This window comes from Berghia stephanieae, chromosome 1 (assembly GCF_034508935.2).
Source record: "Berghia stephanieae isolate SIO BIC M18660-M18661 chromosome 1, UCSD_Bste_1.3, whole genome shotgun sequence".
Classification (NCBI taxonomy): domain Eukaryota; kingdom Metazoa; phylum Mollusca; class Gastropoda; order Nudibranchia; family Aeolidiidae; genus Berghia; species Berghia stephanieae.
Genome location: NC_088360.1, coordinates 125233715 through 125260974, shown reverse-complemented (window position 1 = coordinate 125260974; position 27260 = coordinate 125233715). Strand labels below are relative to the sequence as shown.

General features: G+C 35.1%; 1 protein-coding gene and 1 long non-coding RNA gene across 5 annotated transcripts in view; one reads left to right on the top strand and one right to left on the bottom strand.

The window, feature by feature from the left end:
- LOC144963024 (uncharacterized) overlaps window positions 1–27260 on the top strand; it is a 137674-nt gene that overhangs the window by 39192 nt on the left and 71222 nt on the right. For 2 of the 4 annotated variants that reach the window (XM_078896596.1, XM_078896595.1), the window contains exons 6-17: window positions 1556–1617; window positions 2172–2296; window positions 3099–3168; window positions 4293–4365; window positions 6037–6104; window positions 17287–17393; window positions 19482–19691; window positions 21549–21646; window positions 22087–22164; window positions 24251–24394; window positions 26616–26678; window positions 27205–27258. In XM_078896596.1, coding sequence (XP_078752722.1) covers window positions 1556–1617; window positions 2172–2296; window positions 3099–3168; window positions 4293–4365; window positions 6037–6104; window positions 17287–17393; window positions 19482–19691; window positions 21549–21646; window positions 22087–22164; window positions 24251–24394; window positions 26616–26678; window positions 27205–27258 — 1152 coding nt within the window. The remainder of the gene's footprint in view (window positions 1–1555; window positions 1618–2171; window positions 2297–3098; window positions 3169–4292; window positions 4366–6036; window positions 6105–17286; window positions 17394–19481; window positions 19692–21548; window positions 21647–22086; window positions 22165–24250; window positions 24395–26615; window positions 26679–27204; window positions 27259–27260) is intronic. The other 2 variants (XM_078896598.1, XM_078896597.1) reach the window with 1 other exon arrangement.
- Window positions 621–7433, bottom strand: LOC144963042 (uncharacterized). Its single transcript, XR_013643561.1, has 3 exons — window positions 7321–7433; window positions 3079–3142; window positions 621–759 (listed from the first exon to the last, which is right to left on the bottom strand). It is a non-coding gene; the product is annotated as an uncharacterized LOC144963042 (long non-coding RNA).

Sequence of the window (27260 nt, the reverse complement as noted above, 5' to 3'; positions counted from 1 at the left end):
GGTATTCTGGTGAAGAATCTCTCTAGCTTGGCTTGTTGTTTCAGTTTTAGTTAAAGACCATTTCCCTTAAAGACTATATTATTTCATAAGGGAAACAACCAGTTGATAATCCATATTATGCAATAGGAACTTGAGGCACAGAAATCGTGAGGGACAATCTCAAGTAGGGCAAGGTGGGGGAATTCCACACCCAACGTTTTCAGTTTATTATCATAAAGTTTATATTGATTGACACAAACAGAATACAAATATCCCACAGCCATTCACACTAGGATTCTGTACAAATAAGATTTTAAAAAGGAACGACATTTCACAAATTCCAAATTTTCTCTTTATTCACATATTCACCATTTTGGAGTAATTTCACATCCATCATGACAAGCATACAAAAACGAGAATGAAACAATCAGGAACAATAATTAACGTCTGAAATGAACATAACAATCTTTATAGACTATGACATGAGACCAATAGACCTAGGCGAGTGTCCCGATAGCTCAGTTGGTAGAGCACTCGATTCACGATCAAAGAGACGGAGATCGGTCCCGGGCGCAGTTTAGCGATTTGATTAAGCAATATGTATCTTCTCCCATTCTGTTATATCGTTTCTTGACATGGTCCTCAGCTTAGATTGTATAATTTGGCAGCACATTTTCAGCCCATCTCTCCAGATGTAACGAGATCGACCGCTTTCGCCATATCTGCATGGTCATACGACACCGTCTTTTCTTGTAATTCATCACCATGATTAGCTAATCTCTATAGAAAGAGGAGTAAAACATGAACAGAAATCCCTTCTAGATCCAGCTCTAAAGCATCGGTATACATAAGTAACATGTAGGCCCACAATAAGACTAATTATTCAAACAGTATTAATATCCTACACACTTCCAAAAATGTTTTGGATGAAGTGCTTTTCTAAGAAAAACAATATTAATCTATGCTGGGGCAATTCCACACCCACTTGGTGGGCCTTTCTTTGTAAAATAAAACCCTTGACATAGGATTTTGATCAAATATTTTCACACAAAAAAGACACGAGAAATTCGAAACCTGTAGGGTGTGGAATTTCCCTGACATTTATGAATCTAAAATAGCACAGCAACTTACTGAAGGGATCTAGAACAAATTTAGGGGTAAATTTTACATATCCGATCAATGATTAAGCATTTCTAGCTCGAGCTTCAATGTTGAAGAAAATTTAACAACATTTTGCCATATTTGTAAACCATGAGTGTTGCAATTACCCTCAATGGGTTCATAAAAACTTGAAAAATTGTCAGAAATCAACAGCAGTAAGAGTGGCTGACTCTTGTGTTCAAACAGGAAATAGAACTCAAAGGCAGTTAAAACTTTGAACAGTATCCAATGGGTCTTTTTGCATTCTTTCTGTGAAGAGTTTGATATAATAAATGTGGGTGTGGAATTCCCCCACCTTACCTACCTACTTTTTACTGACATACGAATCCATGACCTTGCAATAAGCCATTAGCTTATCCCAGCATCAACTCAATTATTCTACAAGTCACCAGACTTTCTCTTTATTTTTTTACAGGCTTTGTTTAGTCACATAGACGACTGCCCGGAGGACAATGTTACCTTTCGAATAGAGCTCAGGTATGTTGAAAACATTAAATAAATCATTTTTAAAAAGAGAACAAATCCATTCAAATCACTATTAATTTAAATGTTATTCTTATTGTCATCGTTGTTTTTGTTGCCGTGTGATTGGGAATCTAAGAATTGCTAGTAATTTTGTGACAGACGCTGGTCCATAGTCAAGAACTTTCGGCTAGTCAGAAATTAGATTTGGGACTACAGGCAGAATTTAGTGGAGGAGTGGGGGGGGGGGTTATTGGAGGAGAGTAAAGCAAGGCTTAAAGATGATAATGATGATGATGATGATGATGATGATAATAATAAGAATAAGAATAATAATCATCATCATCGTCGTCGTCGTCGTTGTCGTCATCATAATCAACTTCATCATAATCATTACCCATCACCTTCATCATCATCATCATCATCAACATCATCGTCCTCATTATTATCACCATGGGCTTCACCTCCATTTTCATCATTATCATTTTTGCCATCATCACTTATCAACACACATTCTATTTTGAAAATGATATCCAATATTTGTAACAAATTCATCGACAACCCAACAGTTACATGGAAATTTACAACGAAAGAGTTCGGGACCTCCTACAAACATCCAAGTCTAAAAAGAAGAAGCATGAGCGTTACACACTGAAAGTCCGTGAGCACCCCAAGCAAGGGCCCTATGTTCAAGGTGAGCATTCACTACCTACCACAAGCCCTATTGAGAAAGTTAACAATGATGGATACATACGATATCAGAACACGACGGTTTCAGCATGCGGTGTACGTACGATGCGATATCTATTAAATTAAAGAATGCTATTTATATCTTTTATTTATTATGTGGGCTTGTGTATTTGTGGTCTTGTGGTTGCCCTTGGTTCGAGTCCTACTTCGAGCCACTCAATATTAAATCTAATTCTCTTATTGTGTTAAGATGTAACATTAGTACCTTCTCGGAAACAATGTTGTCTCTGCCAAAAGCAACAAAAAACATGAATAAATAAATAAAGCGCCTTATAGGCGTTATGATTTCTCATACATGTTAAGTGTTGCTATTGGCTTGAGATCCCCTGTAAAGCGCTTTGAGTATATTTAAAATTGATTGGTAATGCGCCATATAAAAGCTCGTTTATAAAAATAATTCCTGCTTGCTTATGTTATACTGTTTATTATTCGTTGCTGTTTAATTTTTTTTCTTTAAAAACACAATGATTAGGCATCAAGGAGTGAACATGAACACTTGCTTACATTGACAAAGTTAATTTATCGTGATTTTATTTTGTAAACAACCCCTCCTCTTCTCAGTTCACTGTGTGGACTTAATTTTCACTTATTCCATATGACATGTCAAACTGCATTTGAGGCCCAACATAACTTTCACACTTTTATTTTCGTAAGTTTCTCGCAGTGGTTTCGCAAACCAACAGGTGTAATAAATAATAGATAAACAAACAGTAAATGCATTATTACTCTGTGATGTGTTTTTCCAGATTTGTCCCGTCATGTCGTCAAAGATTACCACGAAATCCAGGCTCTGTTGGACAAAGGAAATGAGAAACGGTATGTATTTCCATTACTTGATCAATCAGGATTGGTTACTGTTATGAGAACGCTAATAAGTAGATACTCTTTTGATATTATTGTAAAAATCTATAATACGATAACCAAATTAGAACCTATTTTCTTGTGGAGCTGTATTTTATCATGATGTCTAATGGACCAGAAAGTAGAGATTGCCTGCCTCACTCCTTGAATATGACTTTGATCCATTGCAAACTCCTTTCTTCGTGGTTTAATTTAGACCCGGTAACCCAACAACTGGTGGGCAGAAAAGGAAGATAGAAAAATTTTCTTGGATTCGAATTAAGACCTTTTTTGGAATGTATTTTGAGTGCTCTTACAATAGAAAAACTAGACCATCGAATTCATGCCCTCTCCTCCAACCCATCTCAGCACTTAAAATTGACATGTTTTGTCTCTTCTCCAAACATAAATTTTTGTCTCTTCTCGAAACATAAATTAACACAGCATAATATAAAAGGGTGTTTCATCTTGATTCATGAAAAAAAACACTAGTAAAAAATCACAGCTCTGATTTCTTATGCTAGTCTTCATAACCGATTCTTGCCATTAAAGGGCAAATCATTACTTGAGGAAAATGGCATTATTGCACCTTATACAGTCCAATTATGATTATAATATCGCTATGCCTATCTTTACATTTTGAAATTAATCTCACCAGTTACCAAAATGTTGTTTTTAAATATACAAAGGCGTCATTAAAACATTAAAACTCATTCTTCGACAAAAATCAAACCACAAATATCCCATAACTTCAATTTGAAAAATCGTTTCACATTCTTTATATAAAAAAAGCATTATGGCATAGTACACGGCTATTTAACCTTTTGTCATTACTTTTTCTAATCTATTAACCCCTGACACGAATGACAAAAGGACTCAGTACCATTAACAGTGTATACAGTTACCCAGAAGGTTGTTGTTTTCTTAATGCTTTTATTTGAATATGTATATACATATATATATATATTATATATATATATATATATATATATATATATATATATATATATATATATATATATATATAGATTCATTCGCCCCCCAAGTATTACACTTTGTTGGACTTCAGTAAGCAAGCCCTATTTTGTGCCGTCTTTCAGAACGACCGCATCAACCCATATGCACAAACACAGTAGTAGGAGCCATGCCATTGTCACAGTCAATTTTACTCAGGTAAGAGTATGAATCAATTGGGATATAAGGAGGGAACTTAATGACAGGTGTGTCGACAGATTATGGATAAGTACATTACTGGCATTGGTTTGTTGGTGGCCAGAACAATGACGTAAAGATAAAAAAATATATGCCTTATTATATGGCATATTTTACGATGCAATTATGTTCCTAATGATATTGTATTTCACCAGCAGGACATGTATAGAAACAAATTGAATTTATATAGTAGGACTCACTCTTACAACATCGGCGAGCGTTTAAAGCTAGTTACTCATTCAGACCGGAATTGAGGGAGGTAATATGTGAGGAGTGCCTTACCTTAGAGCCAAGAATACAACGCCTCGGCAAAGTTTTACTATATCAATGATCCTCTCCAATCACTGGCCTCGCCCTTTATCACATGTTGAGATATTTTTAAAAAACGTGACATTTTATATAGCGCGGTATCCACTAAACTTTACCTCGTCAACTGCAACATTTAACATGTAGAACAACATATTACGCCCGTTACACTTTTTTTATGACAGAGGCAACGCTGTTAAAGACCAGGTACTCATTTTGCACCTGAGTAAGATGAGAGAATGTGAGTAAAGAGCCTTTTTCAAGGACTGAAATATAAACGGGCCAGAGTGGGACTCGAACCCTAGACCTTCCGATCCGAAGGCGATTAGTATACCACAAGACTGCATAGCTGCACCAGATAACGCACCACTAAGCCACCGACGCCACAAATGTGAGATGACATAATTTTGACGATATGTTTTGCATTTCTTTGTGTCAATCATAAAATATAAAATAAAAAATCCATGTATAAAATGTAGATATTTTATCTCTCATCAACTTGTTTTAAGCATCATTTTGTGATTTCTTTACGAGATCTATAACGATTTGCATTTACCATGCAACCTCTTATACATTAAAGACTTTTTCCTATTATAAACATGATACCACCATCGGCCAACCAAAGTTCTCAACAGTCTGATTCTGAATTTATTTTTTTCACTGTGATATTTTCAAAGAAGACATTTTATTTTTCATTTACCCCGAACTGATAAATAATTCAGTGATTTGTATTAACTTGAAATTTTATAGGACTTGACCAAAGGGCTCTTTGCACAGTCAACCGATGACAGATAAAGATAGAAAATTTAAAAAATAAAAAATTCCATTTATTCATCCCATAGGGGAAATTATTCTCTAGGGTCTATTCCAAGGGGAGACTGGAATAACCCAGACGTCAGCCGCAGTGCAGCGCCGCAAATTGAGCTAGGGCGAAATGGCTTGTTCCATGCCACACAGCGCAGCGGCGGGTGATCGAACTCGGTACCTTTCGGGTACGAAGCAAAGATCGTACCGCTGAGCCACGCTGACCCCCAGGTTTGCATGTGTCACTCACTGGTCAGACAAAGCAAGAAAGGAAACTACAAGATTTTTTTTAAAACATCCCAAAATCAGTCTGCCTCGACGGTTTGTTTCACACACACTTTTGTTTATCTTTATCTTACACAAGTGCCTGCTCCCTAATTTGCCACAGACGATGAAGCCTTTCCTCCTCTGGTTTTTGCCACCAATTGAAAATGCGATAGAAATTATATTTGATTTAAATTATTAACACAAATCAAAAATCATACTTCTGATTATTCAGGTATAGTTTTGGTTTTTTTGCAGGCGAAGCTGGAGGATGGGTTGCCCAGTGAAATAGTCAGCAAAGTCCACCTGGTGGATTTGGCTGGAAGGTAAGATTATAAACGTTTACAATGAAAGATAAGTTATAAGTTAAATTTATATGACCAATTAATTGCCTCCAGACGGAATTATATCAGAATGGCCCCGGTGCTTAAAATTTAATAGTAGAACGTAATTTTATAATTTTGTGTTAAACTAAATGCCTCCCTTGAGAAAAGTAAGGTTTTGTTTTGTTTTAATTATATTTATATGTCATTTCCTAATTCTGATCAATTTGACTCTTCAGCTTATTCATTCCGACGTATTATCAGATTGAAATAGTGATTCACATATATGTAAACATTTGTATAGGCTTCTTCTTCTTCCTCTTCTTCTTCTTCTTCTTCTTCTTCTTCTTCTTCTTCTTATTCTTCTTCTTCTTATTATTATTATTATTATTATTATTATTATTATTATTATTATTATTATTATTATTATTATTATTATTATTATTATTATTATTATTATTCTTCTTCTTCAAAATTCATTCCCTCAAGGCCGTGCGAAACCTAATGTTCATTCCACAAATTATACATTGGTTTGTTAAGCGTACCTTTTGTACCACTGCGGCTAGGAATTTAGTCACATCGTCCCCAAGTAGAGTATTAAATGTGTTTAATTAAAGTTTAATTAAATTATTCATAGATTTTTGTATGGACCAGAGTTTTTGCAACCATTTCATTGTCACTAATTCGATCTGTACATTGAGTTAGTTACAAGGCGCAACACATCTTTTATTACCATATAATCTAGAAATATTGAGAAACAAATTCGATTGTTTTGTTCTATTCACTTTATATTACTAGAAGAGACTCAGCGAAGGTCCTTTATCGTTTAAAATTGAAATCATAAATCATTAATGAAGTCAAATGTTTGTGTGCAAAGGTTGTGGCTATGCGAATCTTTACTTCTTTACTTCTTTCTTATGGCCCCGTTCTTTTTTTTGTGATAAATTCCGACTCCAAAAGAGCAGCATTATATAGAAAGAAAATGTTTTCTGTACATTTTATATGTTAGATCCGTTAACAACCCTTATGAATTTTCTTTGTGCTTCATCTCAAATTCTTAAATAACAGTTTTATAAACCACTTAGAAAATATCCATTTCTCTCTACACAAAAGTGCTGAATCCCCCTTATGCTAAAGCCCTCTTAATCTCGGTGATCTTATTTTTGTAAAGCGGGTTTTCCTTGAAAACGTTGCGATAGTGACAATCAATAACACATACCGGAACTACAAGAAAAATCAATTCCGTTGTAAAATATCGCATTCCAAAACGTTGAATTTATCTGAATGGCATTTATTGCCAATATTATCATGGCCCACTCATCCCATTGAGACTTGTTTTGGCAGAGTAAAATTGTCACGAGTATGCATGAGTAGTTTGCACCAAAACGAGAGGGCGTGGAGACATTTATTTTCCGCGTTTATAATGACTGTTCTACTGCTAATTAACTCGGTTAGGTCAATCTAACTTGCAACAGAGCTCCTTATGAGAATTAACCTCGTTTAAGCTAATAATGACATTGGTCCTATTCCAATTTTTTGTCGTTGTGATTTGGTGTGGTCCTTTCCTTTCTGTGTGGGTTGATGACAAAATAATTGTTTCGTTCACAGTCATTTGAATGAAAAGACAAAGCAGGTACTGCTCAAAAAATCGAATTCAAACACCTACCGTTTAAATAGTATAGTAATGTTTAAAATAATATAATAAATATGGTCTGATTTAATCTATGCAACCCAAATTGCAGTATTTATTACTCTAGTTAACCCCCATATGAATACTCAAAGAACAGGCAATTGGTTTTTACTTTAATCTTTTTTTTTATTTATTTACCTCCCCCTCGTGATTAATTTAGTACGATATTCCATATTCTGGCATTTTTTTTTTATTGTAGGTCCCGGTAGCTAATAGTAACCCACGCTTTATCCGGTCTCATCTCGAGACAATCTTGCTCTCCAAAGGGTAGCAAGCAATTGTTACTGTCCGTTTTAAAGCTAGAGAAAAATGAACCCCAGTTCAGTCGGCCGTATTGTCTCGTAAATAAGATTCGATATTATTTATTCACTTTGAATATCTTAATTCATAGATTGGCAAATTATAGTTCACCAGTGGAATGTCGAGCACTTTGCTCGTGTTTACAGACAACCACTCATTAACGTATTTCCCTCGTAAAACAAAAAGATAGTATCGAAAATGTTTTCATAGCGGTTAGACACATTTTTCACAAGGCCATGGAAAGTAACCTGGTGACACGGGAATGTCTCGCGGTCGATATATCATTTTTATTGAACTGTAGAATTAGAATACGGATCGATGATAAATTGAATCGTAATATCTTCACTTAAATGGCCTGATAGATAAGGCGGAGTGCCGTATCAATACACTTACAATTTGGGAGGACACGTAATTCGACACGGACATAAAGAGGCCTTTAAATTTTACACGTTGTAGAACTTTATTGCATTATGTTGTCAATATAACTTACGCTTTTGGGTCTAAGTCAAATTTTGGCCAAGAATGAAATTAAACTTAGAGAATGTCATCACAAACTTTATTGCCGTTGATAAATACGATATATGATAATAACGATTTTGTTGTTGGCATAAGTTGACAAAAGAATTTAATTAAGTCTAAGATGTGTATATCTCATTTTTGTAAAATATGGGAAAAGTGAGAACACATCTATTTGAAGATTGTCGGTATATTTGGACAATTCAGAAAAATTATTACAAAGAAGCCAAAAATATGATATGCAAGGAAATCTTATATTTATTTTTAGTACTTTCCTACTATATTATAGACAAAAGGTCAAAGAGTACAAAATAATACACGGACAAGACTCAACTAAACAATTTAAAATAAATGAACTATCTAATGCAAAAATTAAACTCAACTCCATTCTCACCAGTGTCCCCACATGTATTGTGTACACTGACACCCTTTTTCATTTGTCTAGAAAACTTTTACATCATAAATTGATAGATTGAGATGGCTCCAAAACTTGTAGAAAAAAAATTTCTAACCCGAGACTCCAAGAATTAGAGAACATAAGTTTGTGGGTGCCTTTTTTCAGTGGTGCAGAATTTTTCCTCGTGCAGGACGACAACATACCAAATACCATTATATATCATATCATTAAATGGAAGTGGATGACTAGTTACGTCAAGAAAAAAGTTGCACCTGGGTTTTTTTAAAGACACGAATGCTTATATCATACCATAAGAAAGAGTACATTGAATTTCATATTGAATCCTGTACTTGTACTATATATAGAATGTTATGGGACTTTAATTTATTATTTAATCTGTCACGCGTCCCCAAATACTTCAATTTAAACCTAAAGAGTTCAACGCATGTTTCACTAATGTGAAAATAATTCGTCATTAAATCTCCTTCTGAATGGGTGAGTTTTAAAGAGGTTATAGAGGAGGTACGATAACGTAAATGACAACGACAAGAATAAAACTAATTTTTAAAAAGACAGCTGAAAGTGTGGAGCCTTTCCATACTAGACACGCGTTAGAAAGGAGTATCTACATTCACGAGTACTTTGAATTTGAACGTACTGGCACGTCACTTCCAATATTTCCGTGTGATTGGTTCCTGATCGATGTTTCAATCACTAGTCGATAAGAGGCCGATGACTTTACTGACGCACATTGACAAAACACATTTTACAATTTTTACCCGAAGACTTTAACGTCTCAGATCGATCGATTGAAATGACAGCCAGTTTGTAAAAAAAAACTGAAATCCGAGACTTTTGAAGTCTCTGGTTTGAGAATTCATTACGAATTAGGTGTCATATCAATCAGTTGATCTCAGACATAAAACATTTTTGTCCTGTCCAAATTTTAAAAAGGCATTGTGTCGGTAAACATGAGTTTAAGCCGCTTATCCCAAACAAAAGGAAAACAATAACATTTACGGTCCGCTATTACTCCAGCTGAATGGATGATTTTTGTAATGGGCTTGTCCCTTTTTCTGCTTGATTCCAAACACGGCTGGCACAATCAAAATCAAACGAAAACCTGATTGGGGTATCGTCCTTTTAGAACAAGTGAAAAACCTATCTCATGTATATTAGCTTTATTTGATAATTTACGCGGAACGCCCTCTCCTGCTATCAAATTAAATATCTCCCCTCCCGGATTTCTCCATGCCCTTTTGTAGAAATACGCTAACCTATATTCTATTTATAATTTGCAGTGGGTAGCTGTCAATTTACCACGCTATGGGTTGCATCATTATTTTTCATATTTTATTATTGTCTAAGTAGGAAGGTATGATCATTGTCTATACGCCTTGAACTTGATATTTGATTCATAACCAAATGCTTAGAACACTGTACCAAAGCCGCCTTGAAAAAACGATATACCAGGCTCAAAGTATTTCACAATGCTTCATTTAATTTGACAGCAATTCAACGAGGATTTGATTTTCTTTGCGATGCATATACACTGTCCAGTTGTGAGTACTTTTAATACAAGTACTCTCTCAATATCATTCACTGAATTCTGCAAGATACTCTTCACGCGGGGGCGATAGTCTGGTTTAATTGCCACTGCTAAAAACACAACCCCGGACTATAATAATTTTGCGATCAAAATTTTACCACCCGATTAGTGTCAATACTTGAAATCGCTTGACGTTTATTACAGGCATGATATGCAGGGTACCGCTTCAGCATCAACAACAAAATCAGTTTTCACCTTTCTAATCCAATTTTGATTTTGTTTTAATCAAACCATAATTGTCAGAAAATGGGTCAAACCAACATGCTTGAAATAATTTCGGATGATACTGTCAAGATCTATTGAATAATCCGAAAGGGGAATATTTGCTTCGCTTTATGGTCTTCTCAAGTTTAACCTAAAATCGTTTATGATTGCAATCGTGCGCTATTTAAGATGGACTTTACTTTCCGTTGTTTATCATAATTACCTGAATCCTAGGTTCCCCCGATATTATTCTATTAGCCGTGTTGTCTGTGTGCGGATAGATCAATATGTGAGATAATATATTGGTCAAACAAATATATATTCCTTTGAAATTTGAGTCTTACAGTGATATATACCCTGGTCGCTCTAATTAAAAACTCTCATGCCCTATGTTTGCGTGGAATATTCACGACAGTCAAGACTTTGGTCACGCCCAGATTCCAGACTCATCGGTCAATTGTTAAGTCTTGCCTTTGGGGGAGTTTGGTGTCCTTGAAACCGGAAATGATCCTCATTCAAAGAATTGTGGGCTAGTAGGGTGTTGGGGTCGAGTGTCGTTTAAGAGTCGATCTATCCGGAGGCGACAATGAATTCAGAACACGTTCTTAATCCCTGCGAGCTTCACAAAGACATTTCATAACACCTCTTCTTTCTGATTGCCCGGATAATAATGTTGACCCAATGCCCGACCTAGTGCTTTGCTGTTTGTCTTAAGCTATCGGTCCCACAATCTCAAGCCTTCTCAGACAGTGACAAATTAATGGTTGCCATTGAGTAGAGTTTCAGATTTACGTAATTTACAATCGATAAAATTATAAATTGGTTGTATTTCACAATTGTAATTGTTGTTATAAGAATGTTCTTTTTTTATTCCCTTTGCTATTGATATGAAAGTGGTCCTGAAGTGTCTATGGAACCGGAGTGATCGCTGTTTCTTAAAATCTTAAATTGTAACACGGACTGTAAAACGATTTCGTGTTATCAGTTTATTTAAGCTTTGTTATAAAAGGCTTTACGTTCATAAACACCTGAGCAGTAAATTGCAGGGAAGAGAACATGGTGTGATTACTGTCTCTCGGCTAATTTGGATGATTTAGTGGTCGCCAACATTATTGGCGCCAATTATGCACTTTTTGGCTCAAATCGTATAACAGGTTGTTTTTTTTTTTAAATTCTACAACATTCGATTAATGGTTGTTTTCGATGGGTGTCTGTAGTCATAGAAAGAATCCATGTTAAGCATTTTACAAGGTTTTGTCGCCGCCAAATGTTTACTACTGATCTTTCTTTATCGGGGATTTATAGTTATTGTCAATATTTCTTTGATCATCTCTTCATGTTTACCTCAATATATTAATTTAAAGATCCATGTGAATTGAGAATAATACAAATTTAGGCTTTAAGTTCAAGTACTGCCGTACGATACAAAATCCTTTTTTTTTAACCAAAAAAAAACCCCCAAAAATATGAAATCCAAAGGTCAAACTTTATATATCGATAAAAGAACGACTAACCTGTTAACCTGTAAAAAAAAAGGTGTTAAACTGAGGCTTTTCGCTACATCAAAACTCATCTTAAACTCGTGCCAAACCCCCATTTCGGAAACTAAGGTAAAATTTAAATGTTTATCACTTGATGTTGAACGATGCTGACCCTGGGGATTGTACAATAGCCAAAACGATTGCACGCGTCGTCCTACAATGATAATTGTAAATTGTTCATCGGGGGAAGCAAATAATACAGAACTCTGAAAGCACGAGAAATATGCTGTTCATGAACGTTTCATGTGCTATTATAGACACCGTTGTTTTGTTATCTAGATATCATAAATCCAGGAATGTGTGATACGATCTTGAACTTGATAACATTATTTTTTTAAAGAGGGGTCCTATACAAAAGATTTGCTTTGATTTTATGCATTGGTTGCTCTGTGTCTGTAACAGTTGATTTGTCACATTGTAGACCCGAGTATATACAATACTTTTGTGACCCATCGTCTCAAAACGGTATTAAGTCGGAACAAACCATATGCTCAAAAGCCGAATTAAATGTTAAACTGGTCAGGAATATAAATCGTTGAGAATATTACCCTAAAAATGGTATCCTTTCTCCTCAATAAAACATACAAACTCGACACAAGTTTGATATTTCTGGCTATAAATTCAATTTTCAACATCTTAACCATCCCGACTTAATACCGTTTTGAGACGACGGGTCACATTTGTCCTATGTCAGCAATGCACTCATAGATTCTTTGATAATCAGCTCGACATGCGGATAAGTCGCCGTGAACCTTTCTGAGGGATAGGACACTGGCTTACGTTCTTCCATGCATACGGTTCACCCTTCATTAGTTTCGTCGCTCTTGAACCTTATAGCGAGTCTTGTGTTTTTTGTACTGCTCCGCCCAAGGGGGTCAGTGTGACTGAAAATGGGTTAAGATAATACACCGATGTCTCAGTTATATTCTAAGGTTGACAGAAACAGTGGAAGAAGCTTTTGCTGAATTGAATTAAATAATTAAAAAGAATAGATTTAGGGAAATAGTAGCTGTCATATGGATACGTTACGCAAGTTAGGTGCTCCAGAATGCTGATACGATTATAAAACGTTACAGTGTTTGAGTGTTGTGTGTGTGTGTGTGTGTGTGTGTGTGTGTGTGTGTGTGTGGAGGGGGGGGGGGTATCCGCATAAATTTGACTATGGGCATCTTATTAATTATTTTGGAGGGTAATTCTTCTTTTGTGGAAAATTTTTCTTTGATTGATGGAAATACTTCATTGTTTATTTTTAAGTTACATTAAGTTAAAGTGCCCAACTATCTGTCTTTTTCAATCCTATGTCATTTTCCAATCAACAAAATTAAATTATTTACCTATATTGATTATTAAAGAAAGGTGTACATTGCGGAAGTTTTGATTTATTACTCTCTCGTTTTTTATGAGTTCAGAATGCAGTTGTTGCTTTACACTAGGCGTAAAGTCAAAGCCGGATTATGACCAAGTCAAAAGATGTCACCAAAAAGCCTTACTATGTAAACAGGGGAATAAGCCTTGCGGTCAATGGATTAATCCGTCCAGTGTTTTACGCCGACTGGACAGAAACAATACTCTCAATAATCTGTGATTATTTTTCTTAGGCCCCCTGTAAACTGCCAGCGTTTCTAGATCACAATGAAACGAGTTGAAGGTGTAAAGATTTTGATGAGCTTTTTCTTTTAGGCAATTGGTCCACAAAAGAATAGTGAAAATCTTCGCCACGAGCGACACGAACTCCACGGAGTGGTGCAGCTAGATTTTGATGATAACATTGTATTGCATAACTACGGTCAGTACCTGTTAGTTTTTAAGAAAGGATTAGCATAAACTGAGCCGGGAGACATTGTCATTGAACTGCAATTCATTTCTTTCCTTGCTTATGCGAGTTAGTACGCAGTCAAGTAATAGCAAGTCATTGGGAGCCTGAGTTTATCCCATTTCTGTACTGATAAACGGGCATAACAATTGGCTTCAACAGTCATGACGTCAATTCCCTGGTAATGACGCACAGTAACTTAGTAACTGGCTCTAGACTATCAGAAAAATGGCGGACGCCCTTATGAAATATTTATCCGACGAGCATAAAAGTGTATCCAGAGAAAAACATTATAAATATGATCATGTTTTGACTTATAATTATTCTGATCACATGACATAAGAAAAGTTCTAGCCAGCATGAAGAATAAAAAGTACCAATTTTCTTTGTTTAGAACCACGTTGCTCGCCGTTGCTGGGCGCCGTGACATCAGACTATTGAATCCAATTGCTAGAAAGGATGATAGTCCTTTGAAAAGTACTTTAAGCGAGAGACCCAATCACTAGTGGACAACATAGCCAGAAAAATAAGACCTGGACTCAACTCGTCAAAACTGGTCTTCTAGTTTGTGAAGCAAGTGCGCTACCACCTGAACTGCCAATATCCCCGTTATGCTTATGTATTTTGCATAACTCAGAAGTACAATCAAATATTATTAGGAATTTTTGAGGATTTTTTTTTGCTTACTTCTATAGAAACGTTTCCGATTCCGAATGTTCTGTTGAGATACCCAAGAACACTTGTAGTTACACAAACTCACATAAACACAGACACACATTTATTTATTGATAAGGATTCTGTACTCGATTTGAAGTAGAGAAATAAATATCAAGTCTCGATTATAAATTAAACAGGTGCAAAAGGGATATTATACCAGCTTTATTTGAAGACAAACATTTATTTGTCTTCATGTGCGCGGTGACTCAGAACTTAGTGCGGCTATGTGGTCTTGTGGTATGACACTCGCTTTCGGATCGGAAGGTCCTGGATTCGAGCGTCGCTCGGCGCATAACTGAGTCCTTGGAAAAGGCTCTTTACTCACATTCTCTCACTGTACTCAGGTGTAAAATGAGTACCTGGCCGTTAACAGCGTTGTCTTTGTCCGGAAAAAATTATATCGCCGTCATGTCCCGTTCTACATGTTAAATGTTGCTGTTGACCAGGGACCCCTTGTAAAGCGCTTTGAGCACGTTTTGTGGATATTGCGCTATATACAAGCTCTATTTTTTTATTATATTTTTTTTAGCAAAGTTAATTTCACGTCATTGTTTGACGCACCAACGTTACCTCTGTGACTTTAATCAAGATACGTGTCTGATTACGCCTTTCATTTTCTAAATCACTTTTCGACAATTATATCTATTACGATTCTTGCATTTTGCATTTCGGAATCTCTAATGAGTTAATCGTAGCGCAAAGCGTGCAAGAATCCTTGTATTACAACACTTAAATGTGACACTCAAATCTTCTCATATTCTCGTATTATGTCGGGATCAACCTCAAAGTTTGATTACTTTTGAGTTAACATAAATACTTTCATAGAGAAGAATATTGTTTTCAAACTTTAAAAAAAATGATAATTCTACTTTAAAGTCAACTCTCTACAACAAATTCAATCTGATTTCTAATTTGGAAAATGCTTCTTTTTTCTATTAAAAAAAAGTGAGTTATATTAATTTTATTCGTTTCGATGAAACCAAGGATCAAGAATAACGTGTCAAAGTATATAAAAGTATAGGTTATAATTGGAGTTTGATAAAAGTGTTCATGGAAGGGGGGTGGGGGTAAAGTAACGGCTCGATAGGGTGATAGGGCTCGAAACTCTTCTCTTACATGAAAGCAATGCGGTTTTTATCAAAGCAATATACAATGTCAAATATGTATAAAACGTCTGTATTTTTAAAAATCAAAAATGTACATTTGTCAAAGTTTTATTGGAAGTTTTAATTGGCCTAAACTGAATACCAATGAGAACGTGTTAATAAATCTCGAAACAGAAAGTTCAAGGTCACATTACGAAGATAAATGCTAACGAGCAGAGTAGAGGTGTTTGATTAAATAAGCATTTTAATCGGTGTAAATAAAAGAGAAAAGTCAACAACATGCCCAAGTACCAGAAAATATCTTTGAACGAAAAAAGTATCTATCTAGTCTTTTAGAAATCATATTATAAAGGTGAGGATATTATGCGTCAAAATCTATTTTTAGTAAACCGGATGCGTGCGGAAGAAAAATATTTCCGGATCCACTTCTTTTTAACAAAGAATAATATGGATGCCCGATTATATTTTTGCTATTATGCTATATTAAAATCGGGTTTTCCACAGACGGAAGGAATATTATGATTATAATAATAATAATAATATATTTTTAAACACTCATTCCGCCAGTGAAATGAAAAATGCAATATGGTTATAAATGGCTCCATAAAAGTCATATCGAAAACAAAATGAGTATTTAATAATGATCGAGTCTAAACTTCAATCAAATTCCAATGAGTAGCATTCCGTCTTTGAAAATATAATTGTTTTATTAGTTTCATCCCATAACGATGTAATGCTCATCATCATCGTCATCATCATCATCATTATCATTATCATCATCATCATCATCATCATCATCATCATCATCATCATCGTCACCATCATCATCTTTGTCATCATCACCATCACTACCAACACCAATATCACCGCCAACATCATCATCATCATAATCATCATCATCATCATCATCATCATCATCATCATCATCATCATCATCATCATCATCGTCACCATCATCATCTTTGTCATCATCACCATCGCTACCAACACCACCATCACCGCCAACATCATCATCATCAACATCATCATCATCATCATCATCATCATCATCATCATCATCATCATCATCATCATCACAACTATCATCAATATTTCCAATATCAACATCGATCAACATCATCATCATCATTAGTGCCACTATCGCATGAATACTACTCTCACCCCCCGTTTCCATACCGACTCTACAATACAGTCCACCCATCAGTATCATTCAACGACCTTGACCTAGAACTACGTCTATATTCATTCTCCTCATCATCAATAATTAACCCTGTGCCTTCCAATCCTGACAGTGAGAGGGCCGACCCGATCTACCACGCAGAGTACAAGGGCCGTATAAAGGAAGGAGCGAATATCAACAAATCCCTCGTCACACTTGGAAACGTCATCAAAGCACTCGGTGGGGAAATGTTACAAACTTCACTCTTTGTCCATTTATTCATATTAATTTGTATAATCATATTTTTATGTTCTATCGAGTATTCTCAGTCTTATTGCAGTTATTTTCCTCAATAAAAGATGTGATATCTTATCAAGAACATTTATATATATATATATATATATATATATATATATATATATATATATATATATACATATATATATATATATATATATATATATATAAATGTTCTTGATAAGATATCACATCTTTTATATATAAATGATATCCTCTATGCATGTAGTGATTACATTTTCCTCTTGGAAACGTCATCAAACCATTCGGTAAAGATATTTTTAGAAAGCTATCTAGCGTCACTCTTTTTTCCTCTATTGATATGAATTGTATTATACTAATATGCCCATTTATTTATGGTTTCGCAATTGAGTATTGTCAATTCAATTGCAGTTATTTTCTTCCTTAAAAGATGTGATGTCATCAAGAATAAAGGCCACAAAACTGAATATATTCTATTTTTTATAAACTTAAAGATAAAATCTCCTATTTTTCTTTTTAAAATACCCGTCCCTTTAATTCAAACTTGAGTGGAATGGTGTACAGTGTGTCAAGCGCCTGCCCAATGGCACAACGCCAAGGCTGTATATTTACCATTCTTCATCTGGAAACTGTCCTATCTCAACACTCACTATCCAACAGCTTAAAATACTCGGACGGAATGAGAAATTTACTTGTCCATTAGAAAACATGTATCTGTCATAAGAAGACATAATTATTGTGATACAGAGCCATAACCCAAAACGCCACACAAATGGTGTGTCTATCTTCAGTATTGAATCTGTAACAGCATGGATTGGACTGGATCCTAGTTAAACTAAAAACATGCTAAGGTTTATTTGGTTTCTGTGGGGTAAAAAGTGAGGGAAGGGACGCAACTGTTTTAATAGCACGCTATTCCTTCTCTGTTTATGATTTTACATGGCACGAAAATCCTTATTGTTATTTTGTATAATCTAATGATCGTTTTTAAACTATTCTGATCCATTTTAAAGCATAGGGCAGTACTGCCGTACTCTGGAAAAACCCATATCTTAAAATTTGGCCAGAAAACTCGTCCTTCCAATATCGATCGATTTAAGTGACCCTCATCTTGGCAGATTTCTCAGATTTTCAAGGTCCCCTGCCGTTATGAGACTAATGCTTTGTCCAAGTGTTGTGAGGTTTTTGTTTAGGATCACGGGGAGTGTTGTGATCGGTCTTCCTCTGAAAAGGTTCCCGTGTTTTTGGAAGTATCCCGACATGGCTTGGTTTGCTGGTATGTTTTTGTCCCTGCGTAGTATGTGACCGAAAAGTTGCCATCGTTGTTGTAAAATGTCAAGGGAGATTGGTCTTTCTTTTGTGATTTTATAGAGTGATTCATTTGAGATCTTTTTGGGGTATTTGATGTCCAGTACACTTCTTAGCTGTGTGCGATGGAAGGCATCCAGATGTTCTTCTTCGGATTTTGTCAACGCCCAAGTGCCGCAGTTATACAGAAGTACCGGTTTTACAAGAGCATGGTACAGTTTCAGTTTGGTTTTTCTCTTTATTTTGTCACCTCTAATCCATACATTGGTGAGTTTACTGAGTGCGGCGTTTGATAGCTGTTTTCTTCTTTGTACATCCTCGGTGTCTCCAATTAGTGAGCCGACTTTCTTTGTTCTTTTCCATTCCTCTTTGTTCCTCGATATTGTTGTAAATTCGGTTTTATTGGCATTGACTTGGAGGTTATATTTCATGAGGGTATTTTGTATGATGTCTATATTTGCTGGTGTTGATCCAAAAATCTGAGAACCCTAGCAGAGGACCGGCAATATTGGAGACACCTCACACAGGAAATACTGGAAACAGCCAAGGCGACCCGATCTTTCGGTCGAGACGCGAAAGGCATCTAAGTCAAGTAAGTCAAGTCATCTTGGCAACAACCAAAAAAAAACTTCTCAAACCTGGGACTTCATGAAGTAGTAGAGTAGTAGTCAGTCATATCAACATTACGAAATGTTTGCTTATTTGTTTTAACAGAACTCCCTGTGATATATATTATTTCAGCTGAAAAGTCTCTTCTATACCTGAGTACTGAGACGATGGGCTCCAACCAAAGCATAGGCAGTTCTCTTGATCGCTTGTACTCCTCTCGCCTCGCCATTCCATCCAACCGACGGCCCAAATCCACATTGTACATTCCATACAGAGATTCCGTCCTTACTTGGCTACTCAAAGACAGCCTGGGAGGCAATTCAAAGACACTCATGATAGCCAGTAAGTGGTACAAATGTGCACCTATATTTTGCATATTTCATACAGCACATGTCTCCATCTAGGTACCCTTTTAATATAACTCTCTCTCTCTCTCTCTCTCTCTCTCTCTCTATATATATATATATATATATATATATCTGTCTATCTCTCTCTCTTTTTATCTATCTATATCTCTCTCCCAACCCCTCTCACTCTCTCTAACTCTCTCCCTAGTACATATTATAGATAAACACCCCATATTCCTTTCTCTTACACTCATGCACACAATAATCATCGTATACTTTCCACTCACACCCGTAGTCGAGTAGAACGCTACGCGGGGTACTAAAGTTTTGTGATTAGTGTCACCCATTTACACTCAACACCGCTTGAATATGTCACATGACGAGACGCTGAATGCTGGGCCAATAACGCCATAAATAATAATGAAAATTCTATTTTCCATTGCAGATCGATGTCTCAAAAAAGTAAATACGCGATGATAATTTCAAATGTAACATTACAACAAAAAATGTAGAATAGGAAGTTGAAATATGAAGCGCGATTTTTAATTATCAATAACGCACCGCCAACGTTATGCGTGCAAGTAAAAAAGAAACTTGAGCTTTTATGTACCACAATGTTCATTAAACGTGCTCAAATCGCTTTACAGGGTTCCCTAGCCTATAGTAACACTCAACGCGTAGGGCGAGACATGACGCCTGTTAGGCGATATTGCAATTCATTCGGATAGAGACAATGCTGTTAACGGTCAGGTACTCATTTTGCACCTGAGAACGATAAGAGAATGTCAGTAAAAAATCTTTTCTAAGGACTAAACTATGCGCCGCTCAGAGCGAGACTCGAACTCTGGACCTTCTGAAGGCCAGTGTCTTAGCAATAGACCACATGGTAAATGCAATCGTCATGATAAGCAAAACATCAAAAGCTGCATTGAACATTCGAATGTGACTCTCTTGATCAAAGATGCGAAATCTGAGAGGGGAGGATTCTATATTGAACTGGCTAGGTTATTAAATATTAAAAGACGGACAGTATATGAAGTTATTAATTGAGATGGCAGTACTTAGGCAAATTGTCGACCAATTCATCGCTATGATAACCCTACAGAAGATACAAAATTCATTTAGAGGAATGAAAAAGCCAGTGTGTTTTGGAAGACAAGCCATTTATGGAAAGCCTGTTTTTAGCAATGGAGAATATTGTAAGAGCATTTTAAAATAATCTACCTATCGTATTGCACCGTGTGATATTAAAATAATACAGATCAACATACGTGTGAGAGATATTAGCTTTTCTTTTTTTTTTTAATCATAATTTGTTCTGTATATGTTTATTTGAGATCTAATTTATATAAAGAATGGAATCCAGGTTTAGATTTAAGCGTGTTTCTTTTTTATTTCAAATAGAAACTAGAAACTACCCACAATTTATCACCAATAGCGGAATTCATGGATATCAGTTCTAATCATATTTTCTACAATGACAAATCTTATCAGTCGTTTGTGTTCTATTCCAAACAAATAGTGCCGCTTATCTTGTGCCCTAACTACAATTCCATATTAATGTTAACCAGTCAACAGCCGTACTCTGGAAAGACACTTATCAAAAAGTTTGGCCAGAAAACTCGTCCTTCAAATATGGATCGATTTAAACGACCCTCATCTTGGCAGTACTCTCAAACCTGGACCTCGCAAAGTCCCAGGTTTGAGAGTTTTTGTCAAGATGAGGGTCATTTAATTCGATTGATATTTGAAAGACGAGTTTTCCCGGGAAATTTTTAAAACCGTGTCTTTTCAGGGTACAGCTTTAACTGGTTTATATGCAATGGTTTCTCTTTTCTTTTTATCCTCGCAGCTGTGAGTCCTGCCAGCTTGTACTATGGGGAAACCATCAGTACATTGAGATATGCCCAGAGAGCCAAAAGCATTGTCAACAAACCAAAGATAAACGAGGTAGGACTAGCTCTGGTATCGATAATCACTTTTGATTGGAGCTGTTTTATCGCTGTTGTTTTTACTGTAGCTTTCATGTTTGTGTTGTACACCTTTTGATTCAAACACGTTTGTTATTATAAATAGTTATCTTTGTGATGTCAGTAAACCAATAGTTAAATGAACTAATACAATTACAATCAAGTGCATTTATTAAAGGCTATGATTTACCTGTAATGGTTGCAATTCGTTATTTTTAATTTATCTCATCAATTAATTCCAATTAAATAGGGACAACAGCTATATCATAATGTGCAACATTAATGGCCTGCTACTCACTTCATCTGTTGTAACATTTGATTTGTAACCAGGTTATGGTGCACAAGAATGTCTTTACAACGTGACAGTAATATATTTTGATAGTTAATGTGTTCTATATTTCATTTTCTTCCTAATTCCAGGATGATAACGTGAGATTGATTCGAGAGTTGAGAGGAGAAATAGAGAGACTAACACAGATGTTGGCCTCCGCAAGATCTGTGAGTATTTATTTATACCGGTTTACTTTTTTTTTGTTATATTTGTTGTATATTTAGATACCATAATGTTTTTTATTCACAGTTATCTTAGATATATTTTTATATCCAAGTTAGATGTGCTAATACCTTTATATTATATTATTGTCTCTAGCGTTTAAAGAAACATAAACATCAGAATAACATTTGCAACACAGGGTCCACGTATAATCATAGCCTAGAAGTTAACTGTCCATTTTATCATTTATAATTACAGTTGTAAGCCACAAGTTGTCGGTTAGATTTAGATAGGCCTTCTAGTCGTGATGTTGTTTGTACCGCTGTGTATAATTTGTTATTATATGCTTTCTAGACGTGAATAATTTAAATGGCCGTTTTTATTTTCAACTTTCTATACAATAATTAGTTGTGCTTTCTTCTGGGCAACAGCTACAACCAACCACCCAAATATTGAGGGTTTTTTTTTAATCGTTGTTGTTTTTGTTGCTGCTGTTGTTGTTTTAAACCAATAAGGCAAAACTAGAAAATGAAAATACCATCAGTCAGTTCTCTTTATTCCCCTTCGATAGACACTTATGTCATACTTTGGTATTTAGAAAGACTAGCTGTGATTTCTCTCATTCAACATTATACGTTCGTGCGCAAAATTTCATGGCACAAACAGCAGTTTTGTTGTTATTGTTTTTGTTGTTGGTGCTGTCATCGTTGTATCCCTTGCTGTTCATGTTGCCGGTGTTATTTTTATTAAGGATGTTTTTATAATGTAACGATGTTACTTCATTGTGCTCACTGAAACACCAGGGATTATTTCATCGATATCCATCGATATTTATACGAGTTGTTTTAAAAATAAACATTGGAAGCATTAAATTTGTATCAATGACACTATCACGAATCGGACCTGATGTTTGCTAGTCGCAAGTTTCCCCCACTTGTTGCCCAGTCTAAGACTCGTGGAATAGTAGAAAATTATATTTGTCATCACAAATCTGCGACTTTCTTCTAAACCTGAAAACATACAAATCAAAACAATCACTATTTATATTATTGTCTCCCATTGGATTTTAAAATCTTTTTTTAATTTCCAACGTTTGATACTTTTTGTTCGTAAAAGTTTTTTCATGTTTTGATTTTTACCCCTGGTGTGCTTAGCAGTTGCTTAGTATGTCACGAATGTCAATTTTTAATATATTTTATGTTTTATTTTGTCGTTGTTGCATGAAATGATCGTGTCTGTTTAATTCCACCATTGATGTGTTTTTCAACTGTGTTTATACCATTTAATTTCTTTTGTTCCAAATATAATTGTGTGCTGTAGTTGAGATTTAGATTTTTCATTTGCAAGCTTGCCCGGCCAGAAAGTTAGCAGGATTGTTTACGTAAAGGCCTGAAAAAAAGTCAATTTTATCCCAATAATGCGATGTCATTTTAATGATCGAGGAGACCCTCTGCAAATAGATTAGTCTTTTTTATTGAGTCTACAATGTGGCACGTATGACCTAAATGGTTTAGGGTTTGTTGTTAAGAATTTAAGACTTAATATTAACTACATAGAGTTCTTTTTTAAATTGTCTTTTGTTTTGTCTATTTTTGTTTTTGTATTTTTGTTTTTTGTTTTTTTTTTGTTGGGGGGGGGGGTGTTTATTTATATTTGTTTTAAATTATTTTTTTGTTGGGGGGGGGGGTCTTATATTCCTCTTTCCACTCTAGACATCATAATATGGAATTTTAAAAGTAATGTTTTCTTTGGAACTTGTTCGGGTGCCAGGTTTCCGATAGACATCGTCTGGCGTAAATTTGCATGTTTTGGAGAAGGTCTCCTCAAAAGGTTTTCATGTCATGACTGTTTTGGAGTCGTTTATTATTAGAGCATCCGATGTTTGATATTTAAATGTTCAAAATGTCTATATAAACGTCGATAGTGCATTTTCATTGTGGCTGTACAATGCAACGTGTGTAAATGTTTTATTGTTTTGTGTACACCCCAGTGATGCTACAATTGCATGACTTACATTGTCACCCCCTTGATGGTGTGTCCTGCCCCCTTCCAACGATCCCACCCCTACTCCCCAATCTACCAATCAATCAGAGTCCACCAGTTTTAGGAACATCCGCTTCCTGCACTAGACTATACGGAAGTCAAGTGTTATGGGGCAGCGGCAGTGACCAGGGGCTAGGCGGGAGTCGGCCTCTTATTCGAGTGTCCAGTGTCAATTCTTTGACCAATTTTGAGGTATCTGGGGTTCTGTCAAGACTTTGCTGGATTTGCGTTGCTTCTAATAAATTAACTCATTACCCTGACTCACCCATCTTCAACCCTAATCTCTATCCTGCTTGATGTATGCATACTGACTTCAATAAATGCTACCACGAAAAGGAAAATAGTTTTTTTTTCTCTCTATGCTTTGGAATATAAAAGCATTATTTCCACTTGCATGCCTTTAAACTGAAATTCAAAATACGACAGTCCTTCGTCATCGCTGGAGAATATAAAGATATATGTAATCACTTTCTATTTTCATGATTTAAAAACAAAGGAGATTCAAATTATCAAGGAATGCCTGGCATGTCATTAAACTATATGAATCTTTTGATATAGAAATAAAATCTGAGCAATGTTATAAGACAGTACCATAAAAAGCAGAAAATAAAATTCAAGAACAAATCCTTCCCATAAAATGAGTCGACCTCGTGTTTTGGTGTTCGAGGATCTCACATTTATCTCGCATCAGTATCTTATCCCCATATTTAGTTACAAGAATTAGCTGTTGAGTTTGTTATCAATTGTTGTCTAATCTATATTTACTTTATGTTTGTTATTTACTATCAATAACTAATACGGTGCATGCCCAAATTATTTTTTTAAAATGTGAACTAACTTGCATGAATGAATTTTTATTTTGGTTATTAGTTTCTATGCGCTTTTTATAAGCCCAAATATATTTTAATATTATTGATGTTTGTTAACAAAATCCTGCACTTATTTTGTCGTAGACGGTTGAAGTTTATTATAATTTATATTTCGTTCAGGTATATTTTTGTTTTTGTGAATCACATATTTCATTTGATTTTGTTTTTTGTTGTTTTGTTGGGTTTTATTTTTTTCAAATCACTCATTTTTTTATGAAATAACACGAATTGTTTTAATCTAACGTCTAACTGGTGTTGAATTTAATTCGAGTGGACAGTGAGGAGACATGCAGGAAGAATTTCAACAAATTGAATTTAAATCGCCTTACTACTTCATTTTATTTATTTCTATTTTTATATCAAATTTGATCTAGAATTTCAACTAGATTTTTATGAAATTAATAAAGGAAATGATACATTTCTATGGGTCTGCTGCATTACTTTTGTATTAATCACGTCCTCTATGCATGCAATAATTAAATCCTTCTCCAAACCGAATTTCCTTTTTCGTGTTTATGTTTTCTTGATATTGTTTTGTCAATGCTGTTTTTCTGGTTAAAAAAAGGATTGGAATTCATTATATTTTTTAATCATTGAGGTTTTCTATCACCTTAATTAAATTCATGACTATAACTTTATATCAAGACAAAAGAGCATGGCAATTGATAAATTGTCCTGTACTTTAGTTTGCAATTATTAGAAGCATGCTTGTGTCATTTGATATAATGTCAATCTGTAATAACGCTTATCGCCTTTCCACCCCAGCATGGACTGATTCCTTCCTCTGGCATGCTGTTTGCATTGTCAACTTCCTTTTACTTTATGTTAAATGTGTATATGTGCGTGTGTGTGTGTGTGTGTGTGTGTATGTGTGTGTTTGTGTGTGAGTGAGTGTGTGGTGCAGAAAAATTCAATTGTCTTTTGTCAAAGGAACTTTTGGGTAAAAAAAGATGTATTCCAGCATAGTAGTTTACTGCATGCATCTAATATTTGGTATGTATATGGATTAATATTGAATATGGTTATGCATTTTAGACCACGTATTTTTTCTTACTATGAAAATTATAGTCTCTATCAGGATTATGCCTTAAATTGCTATAATCCAATTACCAATTTCTGCTGAAATTATTTTGTAACGGAAGATAAGTAAAGTATGAGCCATTTACTACATAGTAATCAAGAACGCTGAAGGCAATTTGTATTAATACAATACGTATTCATTCTATACATATCAAGTATTATATCAATTTCCTTTAAAATGCAAGTTACTCTTACCTCTAAATTGGTTAAAGTTGATGGAAATGTGTATATTCCTTAATCTCATTTGAGGGACCATTCAACTGCATTAAAAAACAAAATCTGAAAAAGATTACCTTATTGATATTCACATACACACTAATAATTATTTTTGTATTTGAATAGATTATCAAAACGGATCCATTCTAGTGTGTAAAACATATTTTACATCTATCTATGTAGAGAGAGCATTATTCGATCAAAGATATCAATATTTGTAAAATTATATTTTTGTTCTTATCTGATAGGAATTGCCGGTCCCCGATCCAGGTGTCATCATCAAAGAGAGGCTGAAAGAAAACGAAGCAATGGTAAGACTTGTACGACATTATCTTTTAGTTAAATCATGATTTTCCTGTGTATTTCACAAATTATTGACTTTGTTTTCCTTGTTTGTGGTCTCTAAGAAACAAATATACTTACTCACTGCCCTTTATATCGGCTGGATTGTAGTGCAGCAACAATTATCTTCCCCATCATTGTTTGTTCTGAGCAATTCTTTTGGCTCTTCTCCTGATGAGGTCTCAATAAACGAATATACTGATATATACCATTTGCGTCAAAAACATTTTTGTCAAATGATGTTCAACAGGGCTTGCTTTTAGAAAAATGAACCCAGTTGGTATGCAAGATACAACTATCTAAAACCCTGATAACTTACATAACTTACAATCTGTGAAAATGTGATAAAAGCTGATATTTTTCTCTTGCTGATGAGAAGGAAAAAAAGGAAAAAAAAACATAACAAACAGATGTCTTTATGTTAAACAGTATAAGATCAAAAACTTTGATTACCTTCTTAGTCGTGATAATATCTGTACATGGTATTTTCTTCAGGCAAACCAGTTGACACAGACCTGGATGGATAAATGGAAGGAAACGCAAGGCCTTGT